This window comes from Habropoda laboriosa, unplaced genomic scaffold (assembly GCF_001263275.1).
Source record: "Habropoda laboriosa isolate 0110345459 unplaced genomic scaffold, ASM126327v1 scaffold210, whole genome shotgun sequence".
Lineage (NCBI taxonomy): Eukaryota > Metazoa > Arthropoda > Insecta > Hymenoptera > Apidae > Habropoda > Habropoda laboriosa.
In genome coordinates this window covers 1,196,023-1,212,819 of record NW_017100373.1, presented here as the reverse complement: position 1 = coordinate 1,212,819, position 16,797 = coordinate 1,196,023, and the positions used below count along the sequence as shown (strand labels likewise).

Here is a 16,797-nt window from a genome sequence, read left to right as displayed (position 1 = left end):
TATAGTTTAAGAATAGGCAAAAATCCATTATTAAATATAATTACTGCTAAAAAAAGGAGAGAATGATATATAATTAACGTAGATATTTAGTTTTTATTTTATTTCTTTACTTGTGTTAATAAACTATTATTATTATTATTTAAAATACACTTTTCCGAACTTCGGTCACAAGTCCAAGTAATTTCCACATATATGTTCAGATTACCACGCGGTTTACTGCTGCAAAACTCCATTCTCCCTATCGCCTGCCTTTGATACGTCACACTAGGTCAGCTATAACTTTGTTATTTTGTCGAATACAACTATAAAATTTTAGGAGCACATTTTTAAAGGGTTGTACTTTCGATATATGTAAAAAAAAAAAATCGATGTAGTATCGGGGCCTCCATACCCAAATAGGGAACCGACAAGGGAAACTACAGAGGGAGTTTTTGGCGTAGTGTACAAAGGCTCAGCTTGTGCCAGCCTGAGGTCGTGTGTTTCGATTCCCGTGGGTCCCCCTCAAAATTTTTCTCGGGATCCAACATCGATTTTCTGAAATCATCACACTAAAATACCCCCTTATAGGGAGAGGTTACGAATATGGGATACCCATTTTATTTTTTAACCTAAGGAGTCTGAGAAGAGCTGTAAATGGAAAAATCAAACGAATAACTTTCGGAAATTTCATGTGAAATGTGTTGTATAAGCATAAATATTGTTAACCTATAGAAACTTTTGATTCTTTTACTTTTTCTAAATTAAGGCAAAATCGGATAAGCAGAAATTCGGGTAGTAATATGAGACAGTGTAACTTTTAAGAGAAATCAGTTATGAAACTGTGTTAAAGTTTTAATGACATAAGTAAGTGTCAAATATAACAACACGATCACAATTTATTTAGTTTTACAATGTAAATTTCGCTCTCTGGCCAAATTTTTTCAGTTTAACAGTTCTGATAGTTTCTGTCATATCTTTTTCGAAATAATTTTTTCTTAGGCCTTTCTTTTCTTTATATAACTTTGTACTTGGTATCTGAAGGAGTAATGAGATTCATTTTATTATTTAGTAATAAATTTTAAAATGTGGTAATAGTGTCAGACAGTCTCATATTGCTACCAATTCGCCATTTTACTTTCATTATACCACAATCAAAAACACAATACACTTTAAATCTTCATTCGTATTCTTCAACTACGGTTATTATAGAATAATTTATCTCCTTTGTTTTATTGAAAATCACAAAATAAACCAAAGTAAATTCTACTTCAATGTGCACATGCAGAAACTTTCCGTTGCGGTAAAAACAAAAAACAATAATAAACGATAATGGCTGTTATGAAACGGTGTTTCAGTCTTCATAATATTTAATTTCCAATCATTGTCAAAAATGTCAGTACTGTGTACAGATCAAAACCTTGATGTCTCATACTTCTACCCTATCTCATATTCGTACCCTCTCCTATAATATTTGGGGCAGCTGCTGTATTATGGTCACTTTTCCAATCGCATAAAAAAAAAGGATCCGAAAATTGCGCTGATTCATGATTCACAGAAACCTAAAAAAACATGCATTCAAATATGAAAATGTTAAAAAATTTAAATCATAAAAGAAGGAGGAGATTCTAAACTTTAAAATGATGTATAATACATGTACAAAGCTAAAAATATTTACCGGAAAAAAAAAAGGTTTGAAAAGTTGGTCTACCAAAATCGGACATTTCATATGTTACAACCTAATACTTCCTTTTTATCTTACATGATCAGTATCATTATCTTCATCTCCTCCTACTTGTTGTTGTTCTTAAGTGTGCAAAAGTCGACGCAACGTGCCCCCCCCCCTCTCTCTCTCTCTCTCTGGTGATTTCTGCACCTTGTTCGCAGTTGGTCGGATCCGTTCGTCGTCGATTCGATGGACGGTACTTTTGTTAGCCGGCCTCTCATACGAGTCGTATTTCTTTTTTTCTGTCCACAGAAAATGATCTTCATCATAATCTGCGTGTTATTATTGGCCGTGATATTAATCTCCATAATAATAGGATGCCTTCCGAGAAGCTAAATGATTCGAGAAACGCGTGCTACGAATGGGATTGGGCAGCACATGACGCGATGCGAGTGCGGGGTGTGGAATGAACGCGGGTGCGGGACGCTCGATCAACGGTACAACGGAAACAATTTTCGGGGCGGAATGGGTGGAAAGAAGAACGAAAGAGAGGGTAGATCGTGAAACGCGCGAGGCAACGAGCCAACGACTAGAGGAGGGTAGTCGGAACGGTACGAGGGACAACGACGACGAATACGCGTCCGACGGAATAGTCGGTTCCGGAACATTGGCTTTCTGATAAACCTGGAACCAGCTTTCTGCCATTTTCCTTGTACTCCATACACATTTACCCGGTTCTAATCTTCTAAACCTAGCAACTTGGTTGTTAACGCAATAACTCATTAACCGCAACCGCTCGTTTCACTAATGCGCGAAACACTCATATAGACGCCAATCGTCGACTCGTCCTCATCTCCAAGCTCACTTGATCCTTCAACCTAAACCCTTGCTTTTACTCTCTCCATCGTTCGATTCGTTCGATTCGTTCGATTTCCTCGCATGTCACGGAGAACGTTCTGAAGAAGAAGGGCTCGAGAGGAGGGGAAGAGACGAGTCCGCGATACGCGAACCTCGATTTTTCCTTATCGTTTCGAGTTCGTTGTATCCTCTGTGACGATAGTGTACTTGCATTGGGGTTCGTCGCCCCGGAGCACGAACAGAGCTCGGACGAAAGAGCTTTCCGTCACGATTCCGAGTTGTTGGATGCGCGAAGAACGGCATGGCGTTCACCGAGTGACGGCAATCTTATGTTTTGTTCGCAGAAATTGATGTTCATCGTAATTTGCCTAACACTAGCTGTCATCATTCTCATAATTATTCTGGACAGGAAAGTGCAGGTCGCTACGAGACGAAATGCGAAAGATACACGCACACACGGTTCTCATTCCAATAGGGATGGCAGGCGAGATAGAGGATCGCGCGAATGCTTGTTCAAAATACTCGCATTCTATTTGACACGGGTGTATTTACGCGCTTCGTCAACGTTTCACTGGCTTGTCCGTTTATTCCGTGACCGGCTTCACCTTTTCTCGGCTTCCAACTACAATGTACCTTGTCTCGAAACGATCGAGACGCGTGCGTGGGGAACAACGGAGCGACAACGATCGTACTTATAATGCATACAAACAGTAGGTATAAGGAATTGTGGTTCATTGTATGGTCGGGAGCGTGTATCGGCGAATCAACGGGAAGGACAGAGTTGATCGAATCGCGAACTGGTAGAGGCGAGTGGCACACGCAGAGAGGCACGAGAGAGCTGTGATTCGCGAAAACAGACCGAATATCGCATGTGTGTGTGTCTGTGAATGCGTGTGTGTCTGGTGTGATTGATAAACGAGTGTGTAACGACGAGAAAAGAGAGGAGATGTGACGCAACGTGGTGTGTAGCATGATACCACCAATCAGAAGATCGTAGTTATGTACAGTAGGGGAGGTCGCTGCGTTGTGTACCGCGTTGTAATTGATCATCATGTTTTTGTCGATCCGTTGATGCCGTATGCAGAAGAAAATCATGATCATGATCTGCCTCGCCATACTCGCCGTCGTTCTGGCCACCACCATCGGTGGATACTTCGGACTGTGAACGCTTCAATCAGGTATCTCTTGAAATCTTTCCGATTGCAATCGGACCCTAGTCTTCGTTCCACTGATTCTGTGTCGTGCTTTTTTATTTGCAGAAGGGTCCGAAGACATCGCCGTCGTCGTCGTCGCCGTTGCGTATGTGAATGCAAAACGTCGACAACGCCAACATCCAGACAAATCGGCCCGAAAACGAAACGTTGTTATTGAACAGCTCGCATTTTCGAAGTCAACGGATCGCCGCTGTCGAGCAGCCACGACCGTGACCGTAGCCACAACCACACCACTATCACCACCACCAGCAACAACAATACGCGATCTTGATCACGATCTCGCTTGCGGCGACCTCGACAGGCCTGCGCGCATCCACGCGTGCCTGCTGCTCGTCCTACGGATCACCACTGAATTCCTTCTTCTGTCACGCTTGCGCGTACACGAGTTACCCGCCTACCGACTATCCACACGAGAAACAACAAAAGAGGGGAGAAGAGAGGAGAACAAGATTGATAACGATCGCAGACTACTCTCGCTGTACGAAGAATTGCCGCGCCGTCGTCGTTGTTTGCCGTAGCGATCGTCGTTTGTTGCCGTAGCTTCATCACCGTTCATCTAGTCTTTGCTTCTCTTTTCTTTAATTTCGCTCAGCTCCGGTTAGTGTTTGGTCCCCTTTATCGCGCGTATCTGAGTAAACTCGGTGCGCGGATAGTTTCACCGCTAGTCTCGACTCGTTCATTGAAAAGCGTAGAGATTGCGCCAGCTGAAACAATCTTTTTCCTGATACGCTCGGTTTCTGCAAAGTATTATCCTGCCCCTAGTGAACTCGTGGAAACGTGTACGGCCATCATTCATTCTTCGTAAATGGATAAAATACCGAGATGAAAGCGACATAGACGCGAACATGGACAACGTGAAGCGACCTCTCGTGGTTCATCGACGTACCGAAGCGGGAAAATTCGCGTTGAAACGTGGACGAGGTTGTCACGATGCCCGCGAAATTGCTGTTCGGCCTACGAACGAAGAGAGAAAAGAAACAAGGGTGTTGGCTGGTGGCCGCGAACACCTCGTTTTTCGTCGCGTCTCGTTCCGAGCCAAGCCTATATGCCCAATGGAGTTTTTCTGTAACGCGAGACGCCGCGAAGTTACCGAGCAAAATCCTCTCGTTTTTTCCACGCTGGCTTTTCGGCGTTGCACGTCGGCTCTGGTAGCCGTGTCGAGAATACCACGCCACAACACCGACTACCTACCGAAGTGCATTCTTTTGACTGTGATTTTTAACCGAGCTTGGAAATTAGTTCTTTACCGATCTCTCGGATCTATTTCGAACGCGTTCGATTCTAGCTACAATAGATTCGAGATGTGCACCACGCACAGTATCACTCGCTACATATCACGACTCTTCGAACAAGGCGTATAGCTTTCTTTACCGGGTGTATCCCTATCCATGTTTCTCGTTTCATTTTTTCTCCTTCTCTCTCTGTTTCTCTTTTTGCGCCGTTTATTACTTTAAATCGAGAATCGAACGCCATGAACGATCAGTGGCTGAGGCAGAGAAGGAGGAGAAAGAGGAGGTCGAAACATCATCGCGTCAGATATTTAATGATTGTAACAAGTACGCGCAAAAGCGGGAATCGGCTCCGAAAATATAGTAACGGTAACGGTAAGAATAGTACAATTGTTTGGCTATGTGCGTAACGATTGCGGAGAAAGCGGAAAAAAGACCACTGAACCGGTGCGAATCGGTGACGATCGTGAGAGTGCAAAGAACGAATTTCCAAGTATGTCATAATGTTAGGATAGCTTTCGTGGGACGGAATACGCGGTATACATTTAAGTAGTTTGTTTCTCGCTTTCGACGCTGCGTGCCATCGTCATCGCGATTTGTGAATGCAACTGGATCAAGCGCCATAAAAAGACGGATGGAACGTCTTCGAGTTCGTGTTGCACGAAACGCCATTAGGGTATTGGGTCGACGTACATATGTAACCGTTTCGCTTCCCTTCGTGAACAAACACACGTTTCCTTTCGAATTCGAACGCGCTTACTCTCGTTGATCTTTGTCGAGTTTGTCGCGACATTTCTTCCTGTTATACGTGCAAACGATGAAACATACACACACACGAGCGCATGATCTGTTTTTCAGTTCAGTTCATGGTTACTGGGCACGTTTATCCGTGCTTCGAAATGATCGGTCGAACGACCAATTCGCAACGCAATAACGATGACTGTGACCACGACGACGACAAGGACACACGCGCGTCTTTCGTTTTCGTTCGTTCGGTCGCGACGGTCGGTGCAAAGTCGGGAAGGGCTTTTTGCGAGAAACTTGCGTCGTAATCGAAGCAATTGGTCTCGGCGGAGAGAACAACATGCTGGAAGGAGGAGGAAATATGGACACAACGACGAAGAATACGTGACAAGGAGAGAAGAGGAGGTCTATAAAGCTGCAGCAATAATATAATGTAGGTGTTACGGGGGAAGAAACAAAGAAATAATTAACGCTAATACAATCGTCGACGATAAAATCTGCATCATACCGATGCATCGTATTTACACAAAGTGTATACATGTTTAATGCTACATGTGTATATATACGTATATAAGTGGGTGTGCGTGTGTTCGCGTGCGTGTGTGTATGGTGTATGTATATATGTATGTATGTATGTATGTATGTATGTATGTATGTATGTATGTATGTATGTATGTATGTATGTATGTATGTATGTATGTATGTATGTATGTATGTATGTATGTATGTATGTATGTATGTATGTATGTATATGCACGCACGCAGAGAGACACGTACGTATATATACACGTACACGTATAATACGATATATATGAGCGTGTACGCGCGAAACATACAAGTACATACCCATATACTTGCGTAAATACATACATACACGAGTCATATGTACTTGGACACATACATGATACGTACACGCACGCACACACAACAGACACGCGTTCACACGAACATATTACATGTATATATGAATAGTTAGTCGGCACAGTCGAAAAGAGTAATATATTAACGATAATAATTTATTATTCACGACGCCTATTGCTCGTAAACTATCGTCTGATAATTCGCTTTTCGAGCAAGGAACGGGCGACGTTCGTGTTAATGTTTTGTTGATTATATTATATGAACGTTGAGGTACATACAGTTAAAAGATTATGGGTTAATGTTTCAGAATGATATAAGAAAAACAGAATATGAAGAAATAAGAGTAAAACACAGCTACGCTACACACAGGCCACGTTACGTACGTTGCTGTAATAACAATATTAACATAGTGCGATAAACGCGATGGTAATACGATGATATGATAACGATATGGAAGCGTGGCAAATGCGTTAGGAGGTGAACGATACGATGATAATGATAACGATAATTAATGATACTTGAAATCACTTTGCATTGTACAGAAGCATACTGATTGTTAGATTATTAGGTAGCTGCGTTGCCACGATCTATTATTTAATTGTTGAATACGATTAAGCAGAAGTTAAGAAGAGGAAGAAGAAGGATGAATCCCTCTGTCACAAGCCGCGTAAATGATGGCCGTGTTTGGGGTATTCCCGTGGTGGTGTCTTTGAATTGAACCGGGTCGTATCTTCTTCTTGTCGTCGTCGTCGTCGTCGTCGTCGGAAGATGATGAAGAAGAAGAGGGGGAGGGGGAGAAGAAGAACGAAGTTCAACGAAAAAACGTCTCTCGATCAGAGAACAAGAACGCTTCCATTTGGCGTAGAGAATTCGAGGAAGGCTTGGTTCTGATTGATAGACGCCCTCCTCCGAAGGTCTGTTCGCGTTTCGCAAACGATAGGAATCGAATCGCGTGCACCAAGCGTTGTTGTTCGGTTCTCTCTCGGTGTTGGTTCAACGCTTTTACGTTTTCATCTCTGTATATGCATACGTAAGAAATGTTAGGGGTGCGCGTCGATCCAGAAAAAAGTATGAAAATCACGAACGCGCAATCGGCCTTAGAATGATGATATCGTTCAGCCGCGTATCGCACCGAGACGAGAGATCATCATCATCATCATCATCATCATCATCATCATCATAATCATCATAATCATCATCATCATCCTTCTTCATCATCATCGCGAACTGCCCCCTGTACGCATCACTTTTTCTATATCCGAGCCTTTTATTCGGCTAGCTTTAAACGAAGAAAAATATCTTGTACGTTGTTGTTAGCGTTATTCTCTGATGCGTGCGCGCTCGTGTGTAGCGATTCCCGCAATAGGAATTGAAGAATCAAACGTTACTTTTTCGTACCATCGAATAAGTTTCTTCGGGCCACGTCGTCGTCGAATAGAATTTGTAAACTGGTACACGCACGATCGACATTGTCGGTGGTGTACGAGCAGCATATGTAGTACACACTCTGGCCTAAGGACTCTAAGAGAGGCTTTCTCGTTCAAATATTATATATACTATTACCTGTGGCTTCGTTGATTTCCTTTTGTTAAAAATGAGGAGAGATCGTCGAACGAATCTCCGATCTTATTCCATGCGACGTTACTGTTTGATCATCTGACTTATATCTGTCCGTCTGTCTGTCTGTCTTTCTCCCCCCATCTCCCACCTCCCACTCTCTTTCTTCCTGCCATTATTTTCCGATTCATTGTCGCGCGAATCGTCGCTATCGTTCACGAAAGGAGGATAGCAACTGTGTATCGATGAACGAGCAACGCGAATAGTATTTCAAAAGGGAAAATTGTCGGATGAAAGACAGAACCGACAGATAGGCTAAGTCCGCTATTTAGTAGTGGGCCAAGTAAAAAAAGAAAAAAAAAAAACAACAGAAAAACGGGAATCGTGACGAAGCAGAGGGAACGCTTTAGAGACCTCGAAAACACGACAAAGTATCGAGAAATGTACATTGGTCGTGTCGCATCGGTGCAATTATTACTCTTCGAGAGACTATTTCAATAACCTTATGAGTGTCAATTCCACTTTCGAGCGTAAATCGTAAGTTTGCGAATGTTTTGAGAAAAAACAAAAGAACAAGCGAACAAAAAATAAAGAACGATCGAGAACGGGAGTCGGTGTTAAATCGTAACGATAAGAAAGGTCGCGTGGTCGCGTCTCTTGACCACCATGCGACAAAGTGAGATTATTATAATAAATTTACATTACTGAAAAATTAATTAGGGAATGAGAGAGTGGGAGAGAAAGGAGTAGACAGTGCGAAAGAAACGAGCGAACGAAGGAACGAACGAGAGGAAGAGAGTAAAGGAAGGAAGGAAGAATTGAACGTAATGAAAGAAAGAAAGGCTTAGAAGAGGAAGAGGAGAATAAACGCGAGAGACGTGATGATTGAGAGGAACCGAGCACGAGAGAGATATACAAATTAAAAGAATTTAACACGTTGAACAATGGTATGGAAAAATACTTTTTATCGTAGACACTTCTACTACTAGATGAGAACTATGCAAGAATGAAGAAAAGGCAAAAAAAATGGAAAAAGAAAAAGTAAAAAAGAGGAAACCTGTATTAAGAATTACTTATTAAAAAATAAATCAACGGTGTTTTTTCCGCCTATGAGTCGTATTTGCGTCGAGCGAGCGCACGGATGCATTCACTTCTCTCTCTCTCTCGAATGAGAAAACAGAAAATACGATAGATGATTATTTCGTTTTCGTCTTTAATGCGATATTATTGTTGTATTATCATTATTATTATCGATTCTGTACAAAGTTGGCAATAATCTTAAGAGATTCACTGTCGTTATTGCATTTAATAGAGCTGTTATTCGACGAAAAGGGATCGCGTTTGAGGCGAGGTCCGCGCTCGTCGTCGTCCTATAGACACACCGATCATCCAACGAGGTGAGAAGACAAATCGGGATTGTTACTGGCTGTCCCCGCTAGTTAGAAGCGCATACAGAGAATCTCTATATTAACGAATGATTACGCGAACGTGTCCATTCACACCGTACGTAATCCTACAAGCACAAAAATCATTCTAGCTGGTGTTTCGGGAAAAACAGAGGCTGGTTAGTTTTCTTTTTCGGGTGGTAATGGAGGGACCCCGATGATAATGGGGTGTTAGGCGAGGAACGACGAGAGTCGGATCGCGTCCCACGGACGCAGTTCAGTCGACCGAACGAGAGAGCCGAAATGGCGAATCGACGTTCTTTCCAAACGTCTTTTCGACCTTTTGATTTGCTGATTTCTCCCCTCGTGTTATGCGAGTTAATCTTCGATTCACTGATCTAATTATAGCGACAATGAAACAAAAGAAAAAAAAGAGAAAAGAAAGCCAAGCGTTTACTGTACAATTCTATTCTTTTACGTTAACGACTTACTATTGAGTAGAGGAGTAGTATATTTTACATTACCGAAAATATGGTAGCGTTACTTGTCTTACCCTAATTTTATATATCATCGAAGATACGTATCCGCAGGAATAACGATTATAGACAGCACTACAGTGAAGTTACTACTATACGTCTGTAGATAAACAAAGGTCCGCAGAGATTTTAAAAAACCGACACGATGTTCAATGTATTTAACGATCTTCTCTCTCGAAAGATGAACAATATACAATAATATGTAACGGGAGTGAATGTTCCGCGTCCCATTCATTCGCCTCTCCTTTCTGCCCGATAAAGGAACAAAGGGTTTATTTACTAAAAAAAAAAAACAACCAATCCTGCGTTTCGACCTTTTCTCTTTTTTCTTCCTTTTTATTTCTCTTTCTATCGTATGTGATAGCCGTCGTAAAACGAACGATCAAGCAAGAGAATGGAAGGAGAGTTGGGATTGTAAACCAGGAAAGATAAACAAAGAAGCTGTGAAAAGGAAAGGGGAAACGAAATACTGCGAATAAATAAATGGTAAAAGGAGATTGATCTTCGGTATGTACACGTACGTATAGTCGAATGGCGGGAGAAAAATTCACAGAATAAAAGTTTGGCGACGTTAAATTGCTCGTGCACTGGGGCATAAGATCGTGTCCTCGAGATCCGACACGGTCTTTGCTTGGCGCAACAGACCTTCGACGAAAGCGCCATCCCTTGCAATCTCCTCTGGTCCCCGAAGAGCATGTTCGCGAACGAATCCAATTACCAATTCCGGATTCACGTAAGACATGGTCAATCGACATCCCCAAGAAACCAAGGCCAACGGCTGTAATATACCGATCATTCGTATTTAGTAATGATAGAAAATTGATCGATCGATTAATCATAGGTAGAGACGCAACGGAAAGTTAATCCTACTTACGCGGTGTTCGTCCAATAGGTCGTAAGGAGTGATCACGTGTCGGCGTAGACATCCGGTGAGTAAATTTTTCATGCGTCTCACTTCCAATGGATTGGCACACGGATGATACAACATGACGATTGCTCCATGCTAAGTGACGAAGAGAACGGGTCTCGGGATAATGATTGAAAATTTACGGAGGACGTAGTAATCGTTGGTAAATTGTTGTTTCATTTACCTCGAGACTATGGAGCCATCTCTGCTTTGGCAAAAACTTATATTCACCATAGACTGGCCACAGAGGTCTATGTGAACCGCTGAAAATAACTGACCATTAACATATTACGTTCCATTACATCTGGTTGTTTTTTTCGTAAATGAAACCACATGACACAAGTGGATTACTTACAACACTGGGATGTCGTCGTCATACTGTATTTCCTCGTACATGCATTTATGCATGGCCTGTGAACGTTTGAATCGTTATCTATTGATGCGCACAGCGATCAAATGACGCACGAATACTTACAACATAATACTTTGGTATACGTTCACAATACATGTTCGCTACGGTATTTCTGTCAGGAACAATTCTCTTGTCGTAGCAAGTGTAACTGCTTGGATTGCCATCCCAATCCACGGTTAAGTTTGTCTAAAAGGAGAAACACGACACGGAGATAATAAAAAAATGTGAACGTCCACGAGAATAGTCGGTTGACGATCAAAAATGATACGTACCTTAGCATCGTCACAATGTACCGAGATATATCCCATCGGTACACCGTGCATAGATTGCGAGGCTTGAAAATCAGACGTTTGTTCCTTCTTTGGAAATATCTTGGGTGGTGGAATAGGATCATTCGGTCTGTCTGGCATCCATCGTCCTTTCCAATTCTCCAGCTCATCGTCGTTCACGTTTCGGCGATTCTCACCGTTTTGAGTGTCGTACGCGTATTTTCGAAGCAAGCGTAGCCTGTCAAAGTCAACGTTCTGCAAGTCCTCTGTAACATTTTCTATCAGAAATTACGCCTTCTTCTTCGCTATTTTTGCCGAATAGCTTAAAAAGGAAAGGGAAGGGGAGATTGGGGTACGCGTATTTTAAAGGTTAGACGAACGAGACGCGTCAACAATTGTGAAGCAATGATCGAAGCGACACACCAACAACCTATCGCGGCTCTTTCAGTAATCACGTATAATTTTCGTATAATTACCTTCGATGTAATTATCACCGTGGAAGTCATCGTTTGCGACGTTTGTCGCAACAAAACAGCACCCAAACAGTAAAAGAATAACCTCGGTTTTCATTTTCACGAAGATGACGCTGCGGTGGTTCTGGCATATCAATCGATAGGTCCGCCGTGACGTCTGGACGCGACAGGATCGCCATCTTACGACTTTGCGAGCAACATTTAGGATTGCATCCGTTACAGAGGTCATTTCCTAGAATCGTGACTAGAAACGAGAGAGGAAGGCAAAGTGAAGAAAAGTTTGATACGGACGCGATGAAACAACGGAGAGAATATCGGCGCAAAAATCAATGCGTAGAACAAAAGAAGAATGAGCGTGGAGAGTAAAAGGGGAAAGAAAAATGCGTTTAGTGAACGAGTTTATTTGATTCTTATCTAGATAGGATACATCGATATTTCGCGACACGAAGTGGTTTGGTTGAGGAGGTACGTACATACACTCGTGTAAACTGAGCGACCAATCTAACGTCTGACTTGACCAACCATTAGCATCATCGAGCGTTCCAGGTAATTCAATTAATTACTCGAGTCCCATAAGTGGCATGGTTTGCGAGGCTATTTTATCGTGTGCGTGACAACGAGTACTCCCTTTTCCGAGGTACGACCTCTAAATAACATCGGTGATGGTTTTCGATTGTCGCGTTCACACAACACCAGCTATTCATCGGTGGAACGTTGAGGTTACGAAGCGAATCGATCGATCGCCGATCGCCAATTCGCATAGCATATTCTGTTAAAGTCTGGGCGACAAAATGAAGTGGTCGTAAGATGACGACGACGACGATGTTACTCTCAAGGGAGGGACTCTGGTTTATTTGTTCCCATTGACCGCAACCTCTTCTCACTTAGACTGTTCTGGTCTCACAGATGTCGTAGTTCCAAGATGAACAGACTGAGGAGCTATTCGAATGTGTCGAGGCTTTCCTGAGAGAAGAGGGAGGGTGATAAGGGCGCAATTCGTAGGTGTTGTTGAGTAGCTGTCAATCGCCGTATCGCACGTCGAACGAGTCGAACGACTGAAAGTCAAGCAAAGGTATAATCTGGACTGCATTGTAAACATTGGCTGGAGTGGCTATATTAACCCTATCTTCCTGTCGTATCTTCATTTGCAGCTATCGCTGTTCTGATGGAAAAGGGCTAAGAGGAAAAATTTTCTCTTTACGTTTATCGCGTTTGTTGCAGGTGTGGAAAGAAGACGAGTAATTCCTGTAGTCCAAGTTGGTTATTCGAGAGCGATAGAAAATAATTAAAGCGAAACTCGCAAGGGTGTTCTGGTTGGTGGATAGTTAATTAGACGCGATTCGAATTGAAGTTTTGGTGTAGCGGACGTTTTACGATGCCACTCTAGTAAACGACTCTCTCTGGCGAAGATGATCGGATGCGCGTGGTTGTAGGAAAAAGGGCGGGGAGAGGTCGGTGAAGTTGAATTGCGACCGAAAGCTGATTGGAGAAAACGAAAGTGACAGGGGATGAGAGAAGAAAGAGGAGACGAAACGATAATGTTGGTATCGCGAGAAAAACGGCCGGTCAATTTCGTCTGTTTTCCGAGGTTGGTACACAGGCAACGGCGACAGAAATCGGCTTTAGCTGCCACTTGCTTCGAAGGGATTCCGGTAACGGTGTTTCCAGTAGCGTGCTGTCGTTCATGTACCAGTCCTTGGACAGGGTGGTTGCCTCGCGTGGCCTCAGCACGTGCACCTGCGGGATAAAACAATCGAATTAGTGTAGAAACGGTAGCATTTCGTCACGGATAACCGAGAACAGCAGCATTACATTTACCATGTAATAAAGGAGTCTGCACGAGTGAAACTTGCTCTGACAAGTTTTCGGTTTACAGTGCGCAGCGGTCAGATATCTCGGATAGTGTCCGTCTCCAAGGTCCCTTATTTCGTATTGCGACTCGCAGGAACAGGTCGACTGGGAGGAGAAATCAACGAGGATAGGTTAATGGAAAACTCTGTATTCCTAATAATACTCATTTGTATAGGGGTAAATAACGTACTCTGGCCGGGATGCGTATCCATGCAGGTCCAAGAGCCTCGGAGTCTGCGATTCGTTTTCTTTGCTCTGGTGAAGCTTCTAGGACGGCGAATGGCAGCCGATTTCCGATGTTACCGGTCCAAGAGGAGCGTTCTTCGAGTATCTCCGCCGTTTCAGGCTGAAATGATCGCTGCTGTTCCTCCTGCCATCGACGATGTCGAGTCGATGGTTCTACAACTTGCAACTGCTGGTGCAGCAGCATCTGAATACGCAGAGAGCAGACATGGTCGATTATAAAGGACGACGTGGTTTCCCTTACGTGAATTCACTTACGCAAACGATCAAGATCTTCATATTTCTGTGTTTCGTGCGACGGGATCGTCGTTGACTGGACAATCCTGGCTGTGCCTCGGCTGGTCTTATATGAGAAACCACCATGGAGAAATGTGTTCACGTTCTCCTCGGGAGACAAAGAATCCATTAACGTAACGCGATATCTCTCTGAAAGGTGGACACGCGTCTGACGAACGATCCTTTGATTTCCGTGACACCTGTCGCATCACCTCGTCTCTTTTCTTCTTTTTTTCGTTCGCGAAGGGTTTTTACGGAGCGCGAATGAACATGCGAAAAACACTTGCGTGGGCATATTGGTGGGCTGGATGCAGCGAAAAGACTGGTTTACGGTTTCCCTCGAGCCGAAAACGGCGCCTCTCGCGCCGTTTCTCGTCGCGTTCCCGTCTGCCGCATCCTATAGCTCGTAAAGCGTGTTAACGAGACGTCGATAATTGAATGCAGTGGGTACGCATCGTGTCCGCGGTGACTCGTGTACACGCACCTGTCGTGCCGTTTCACAGGAATTATTTTCTGCACCAGATACGAGCAAGATCGATCGCAACAACGGCATTTTCCCTGGCTGCTCTCTCTCCCTCTGTGCCTTTTCCTCGCTTGCGCGACCCTATGTCGGCTAGAGAGAAGAAGAAAGGTTGCAATTCTTGTTTGTAGTTTCGAAGCGAGAGCCGAGGACGCCAGACGGAATAAAGTGAGGGAGAGAAAGAGGGTCGTGTAGCTGTTCTTTAGTCGTTAGAGATCCCGTGAGAGTCTGCAAGGGTAACGGGGCACAGGTGTCTTCTAAAACGGTCGTCCACCGTCTCAGGTTCGTCGCGTTCGCTCGCGACTTCGATATATCATAACGAAAAACTCTTTGGAGATCGTTGATAAAGCATCGTAATGAACGGGTCTGGATGGAGGGACGTGCAAATTATCGAGGAGGAGGAAGTGCGATGAATCGGCGTTGCGAGGCGACGCGACGCGACGCGACGCGACGCGACGCGACGCCTAATGGATTTTGGTGGCGCGTGCGTCCTCAGCCCACTTCTTACCCCTCGACCAAGCGGTCGACCCTCTATATAATTGGAGGGAGCACGAGGTGAACCGGTACACGGGACGCGATTTTCGGTGCACGAACAACCGGCTCGATTTTCGTTCTCACTGAAACAAATCATTCAATCCACCACTCACCAACCGATCCTATAATTCGCGCGACGACATGGCGAGTAAAGCCGCTTCCGCACTCTCCATCCTGCTTCTCTCGATCGCGGCTGTCTTTTGGGTAACGGCACTGCCCACAGTTCAGGTAACTCTTTTCATAGACATTCGAATCATTCACTATTTCGTTTCGTTCGATCGCTAAACGTCATTAGCCTCGGAACCCTCGGTTGTTAAAGTTATGCGCGAACAAATTCAACCTGAAATCGGAAAACTTTTTCCATGCACACTAGTCGAGGTTTCATACACCGACTGCGTTTGTGGTCGGTAAATCGACGGAATCGGTACGCGCATTTCCGAAAAAGAAAATTGCAAGGAGTTTACGTGGCCGTGGACAAGATACAATTTCGTTCTGTCCGTCCATTCGGATTAAGAGCGAAGAACGAGGCAATTTCTTTTTGAGTAAAAACTCGAGAGGCAGATACATACTCGGGTAGTAGCTATTATCGGTTACGTGCTTTGTCGATCGTTCGAACTTGATGGGGAACGGCGCTGCTCCTAACTGAATTTGGTCGAAGCGCGGTTACGCGTGTCGACAGAAAATCTCTATCGATCGAGATGTGGGGTGGTGTCGCGTGCTTGTATTTGAAAGCACACGATCGTGTGTAGATTTTTCTATAATGGACATGCTCTGTTTTAGGCTGGGACGAACGCTTTGCGACGAGATTTATTTTACGGAACGGCCAATCCGGACTTTTTCGTTGGCTACCTCGACGATCACGGTAAGTGTGAACTGCCCCGACTAACTTTGCTGTTTCCGCATGTCTTCGGTTACTCCGTCCACTGTAAGAAACCTCGTCGTTCTTTCTTTCGTCCCGTATTTGTACGTTTCTGTTCTCGTCTTCGCGGAGGTTAAAATTCCTCCGCGATTCTCTGTTTGCGTATACGTCTGCCATATACCGCATAAAAAATCGCGCACGCTTTTAGAAGAAATATTGTGGTGAAAAGATAAGCGGGGGGTGAAGGGACGCCGCTTCTCATCTATGTTTGGTGAAAGTTGAAATTGGCCAAGTGATGTATCGTGAACGAAAGATGCTCAACGAATTTCAGGAGCAATACGACCGAAAACGACGCAAACTGAACAGCGGCAACAGCAGCAGCAACTGCCGTCTCGATTGGTAAACGCTGAAAGCGGTAGTAAGGAGG

The 16,797-nt window shown here is 43.9% G+C and overlaps 4 protein-coding genes across 8 annotated transcripts in view; 2 read left to right on the top strand and 2 right to left on the bottom strand.

Annotated features, from left to right (window-relative positions):
* Positions 1 to 6,266, top strand: part of LOC108574960 (syntaxin-1A) — a 39,426-nt gene extending 33,160 nt beyond the window's left edge. For 2 of the 3 annotated variants that reach the window (XM_017937636.1, XM_017937638.1), the window contains exons 9-10: positions 3,585 to 3,678; positions 3,760 to 6,266. In XM_017937636.1, coding sequence (XP_017793125.1) covers positions 3,585 to 3,665 — 81 coding nt within the window. In that variant the 3' untranslated portion in view covers positions 3,666 to 3,678; positions 3,760 to 6,266. Of the gene's footprint in view, positions 1 to 1,954; positions 2,433 to 3,584; positions 3,679 to 3,759 lie in introns of those variants that run through there. The other variant, XM_017937635.1, reaches the window with a different exon arrangement.
* On the bottom strand, positions 1,646 to 12,199 carry LOC108574958. 3 transcript variants are annotated; one of them, XR_001891427.1, is made up of 8 exons: positions 12,091 to 12,198; positions 11,618 to 11,892; positions 11,409 to 11,531; positions 11,289 to 11,344; positions 11,118 to 11,196; positions 10,901 to 11,029; positions 10,548 to 10,804; positions 1,646 to 1,944 (listed from the first exon to the last, which is right to left on the bottom strand). XR_001891427.1 is itself a non-coding variant. In XM_017937634.1 (7 exons), the coding sequence occupies exons 1-7, from the start codon at positions 12,182 to 12,184 to the stop codon at positions 10,598 to 10,600; spliced, it is 951 nt and encodes a 316-aa protein (XP_017793123.1). In that variant the 5' UTR covers positions 12,185 to 12,199; the 3' UTR covers positions 10,396 to 10,597. The 3 variants fall into 3 exon arrangements, 2 of the variants coding, with proteins under 2 accessions (XP_017793123.1, XP_017793122.1); XM_017937634.1 differs by lacking the exon at positions 1,646 to 1,944 and having other exon boundaries at positions 10,396 to 10,804; positions 11,618 to 11,880; positions 12,091 to 12,199; XM_017937633.1 differs by lacking the exon at positions 1,646 to 1,944 and having other exon boundaries at positions 10,396 to 10,804.
* A 1,454-nt stretch (positions 12,200 to 13,653) lies between these two features.
* On the bottom strand, positions 13,654 to 14,544 carry LOC108574853 (prothoracicotropic hormone-like). Its single transcript, XM_017937499.1, has 4 exons — positions 14,440 to 14,544; positions 14,129 to 14,368; positions 13,906 to 14,043; positions 13,654 to 13,824 (listed from the first exon to the last, which is right to left on the bottom strand). Exons 1-4 carry the CDS (start codon positions 14,542 to 14,544, stop codon positions 13,654 to 13,656), a joined length of 654 nt encoding a protein of 217 aa, XP_017792988.1.
* A 998-nt stretch (positions 14,545 to 15,542) lies between these two features.
* The window catches only part of LOC108574852, a 2,294-nt gene continuing 1,039 nt past the window's right edge, over positions 15,543 to 16,797 (top strand). Inside the window, exons 1-3 of the mRNA XM_017937497.1 lie at positions 15,543 to 15,739; positions 16,292 to 16,373; positions 16,702 to 16,785. Coding sequence (XP_017792986.1) covers positions 15,653 to 15,739; positions 16,292 to 16,373; positions 16,702 to 16,785 — 253 coding nt within the window. The 5' untranslated portion in view covers positions 15,543 to 15,652. The remainder of the gene's footprint in view (positions 15,740 to 16,291; positions 16,374 to 16,701; positions 16,786 to 16,797) is intronic.

Excerpts from the sequence above, each read along its gene's own strand:
- LOC108574958 (XM_017937633.1), bottom strand. The coding sequence starts at position 12,184 with ATGAAAACCGAGGTTATTCTTTTACTGTTTGGGTGCTGTTTTGTTGCG. Across the intron at positions 11,893-12,090 it reads CGGTGATAATTACATCGAAG|AAAATGTTACAGAGGACTTG; the intron begins GTAATTATACGA and ends AATTTCTGATAG. Across the intron at positions 11,532-11,617 it reads TACATTGTGACGATGCTAAG|ACAAACTTAACCGTGGATTG; the intron begins GTACGTATCATT and ends TTCTCCTTTTAG.
- LOC108574853 (XM_017937499.1), bottom strand. The coding sequence starts at position 14,544 with ATGGTGGTTTCTCATATAAGACCAGCCGAGGCACAGCCAGGATTGTCC. Across the intron at positions 14,044-14,128 it reads GGATACGCATCCCGGCCAGA|TCGACCTGTTCCTGCGAGTC; the intron begins GTACGTTATTTA and ends TTCTCCTCCCAG. Across the intron at positions 13,825-13,905 it reads GCAGACTCCTTTATTACATG|GTGCACGTGCTGAGGCCACG; the intron begins GTAAATGTAATG and ends TTTATCCCGCAG.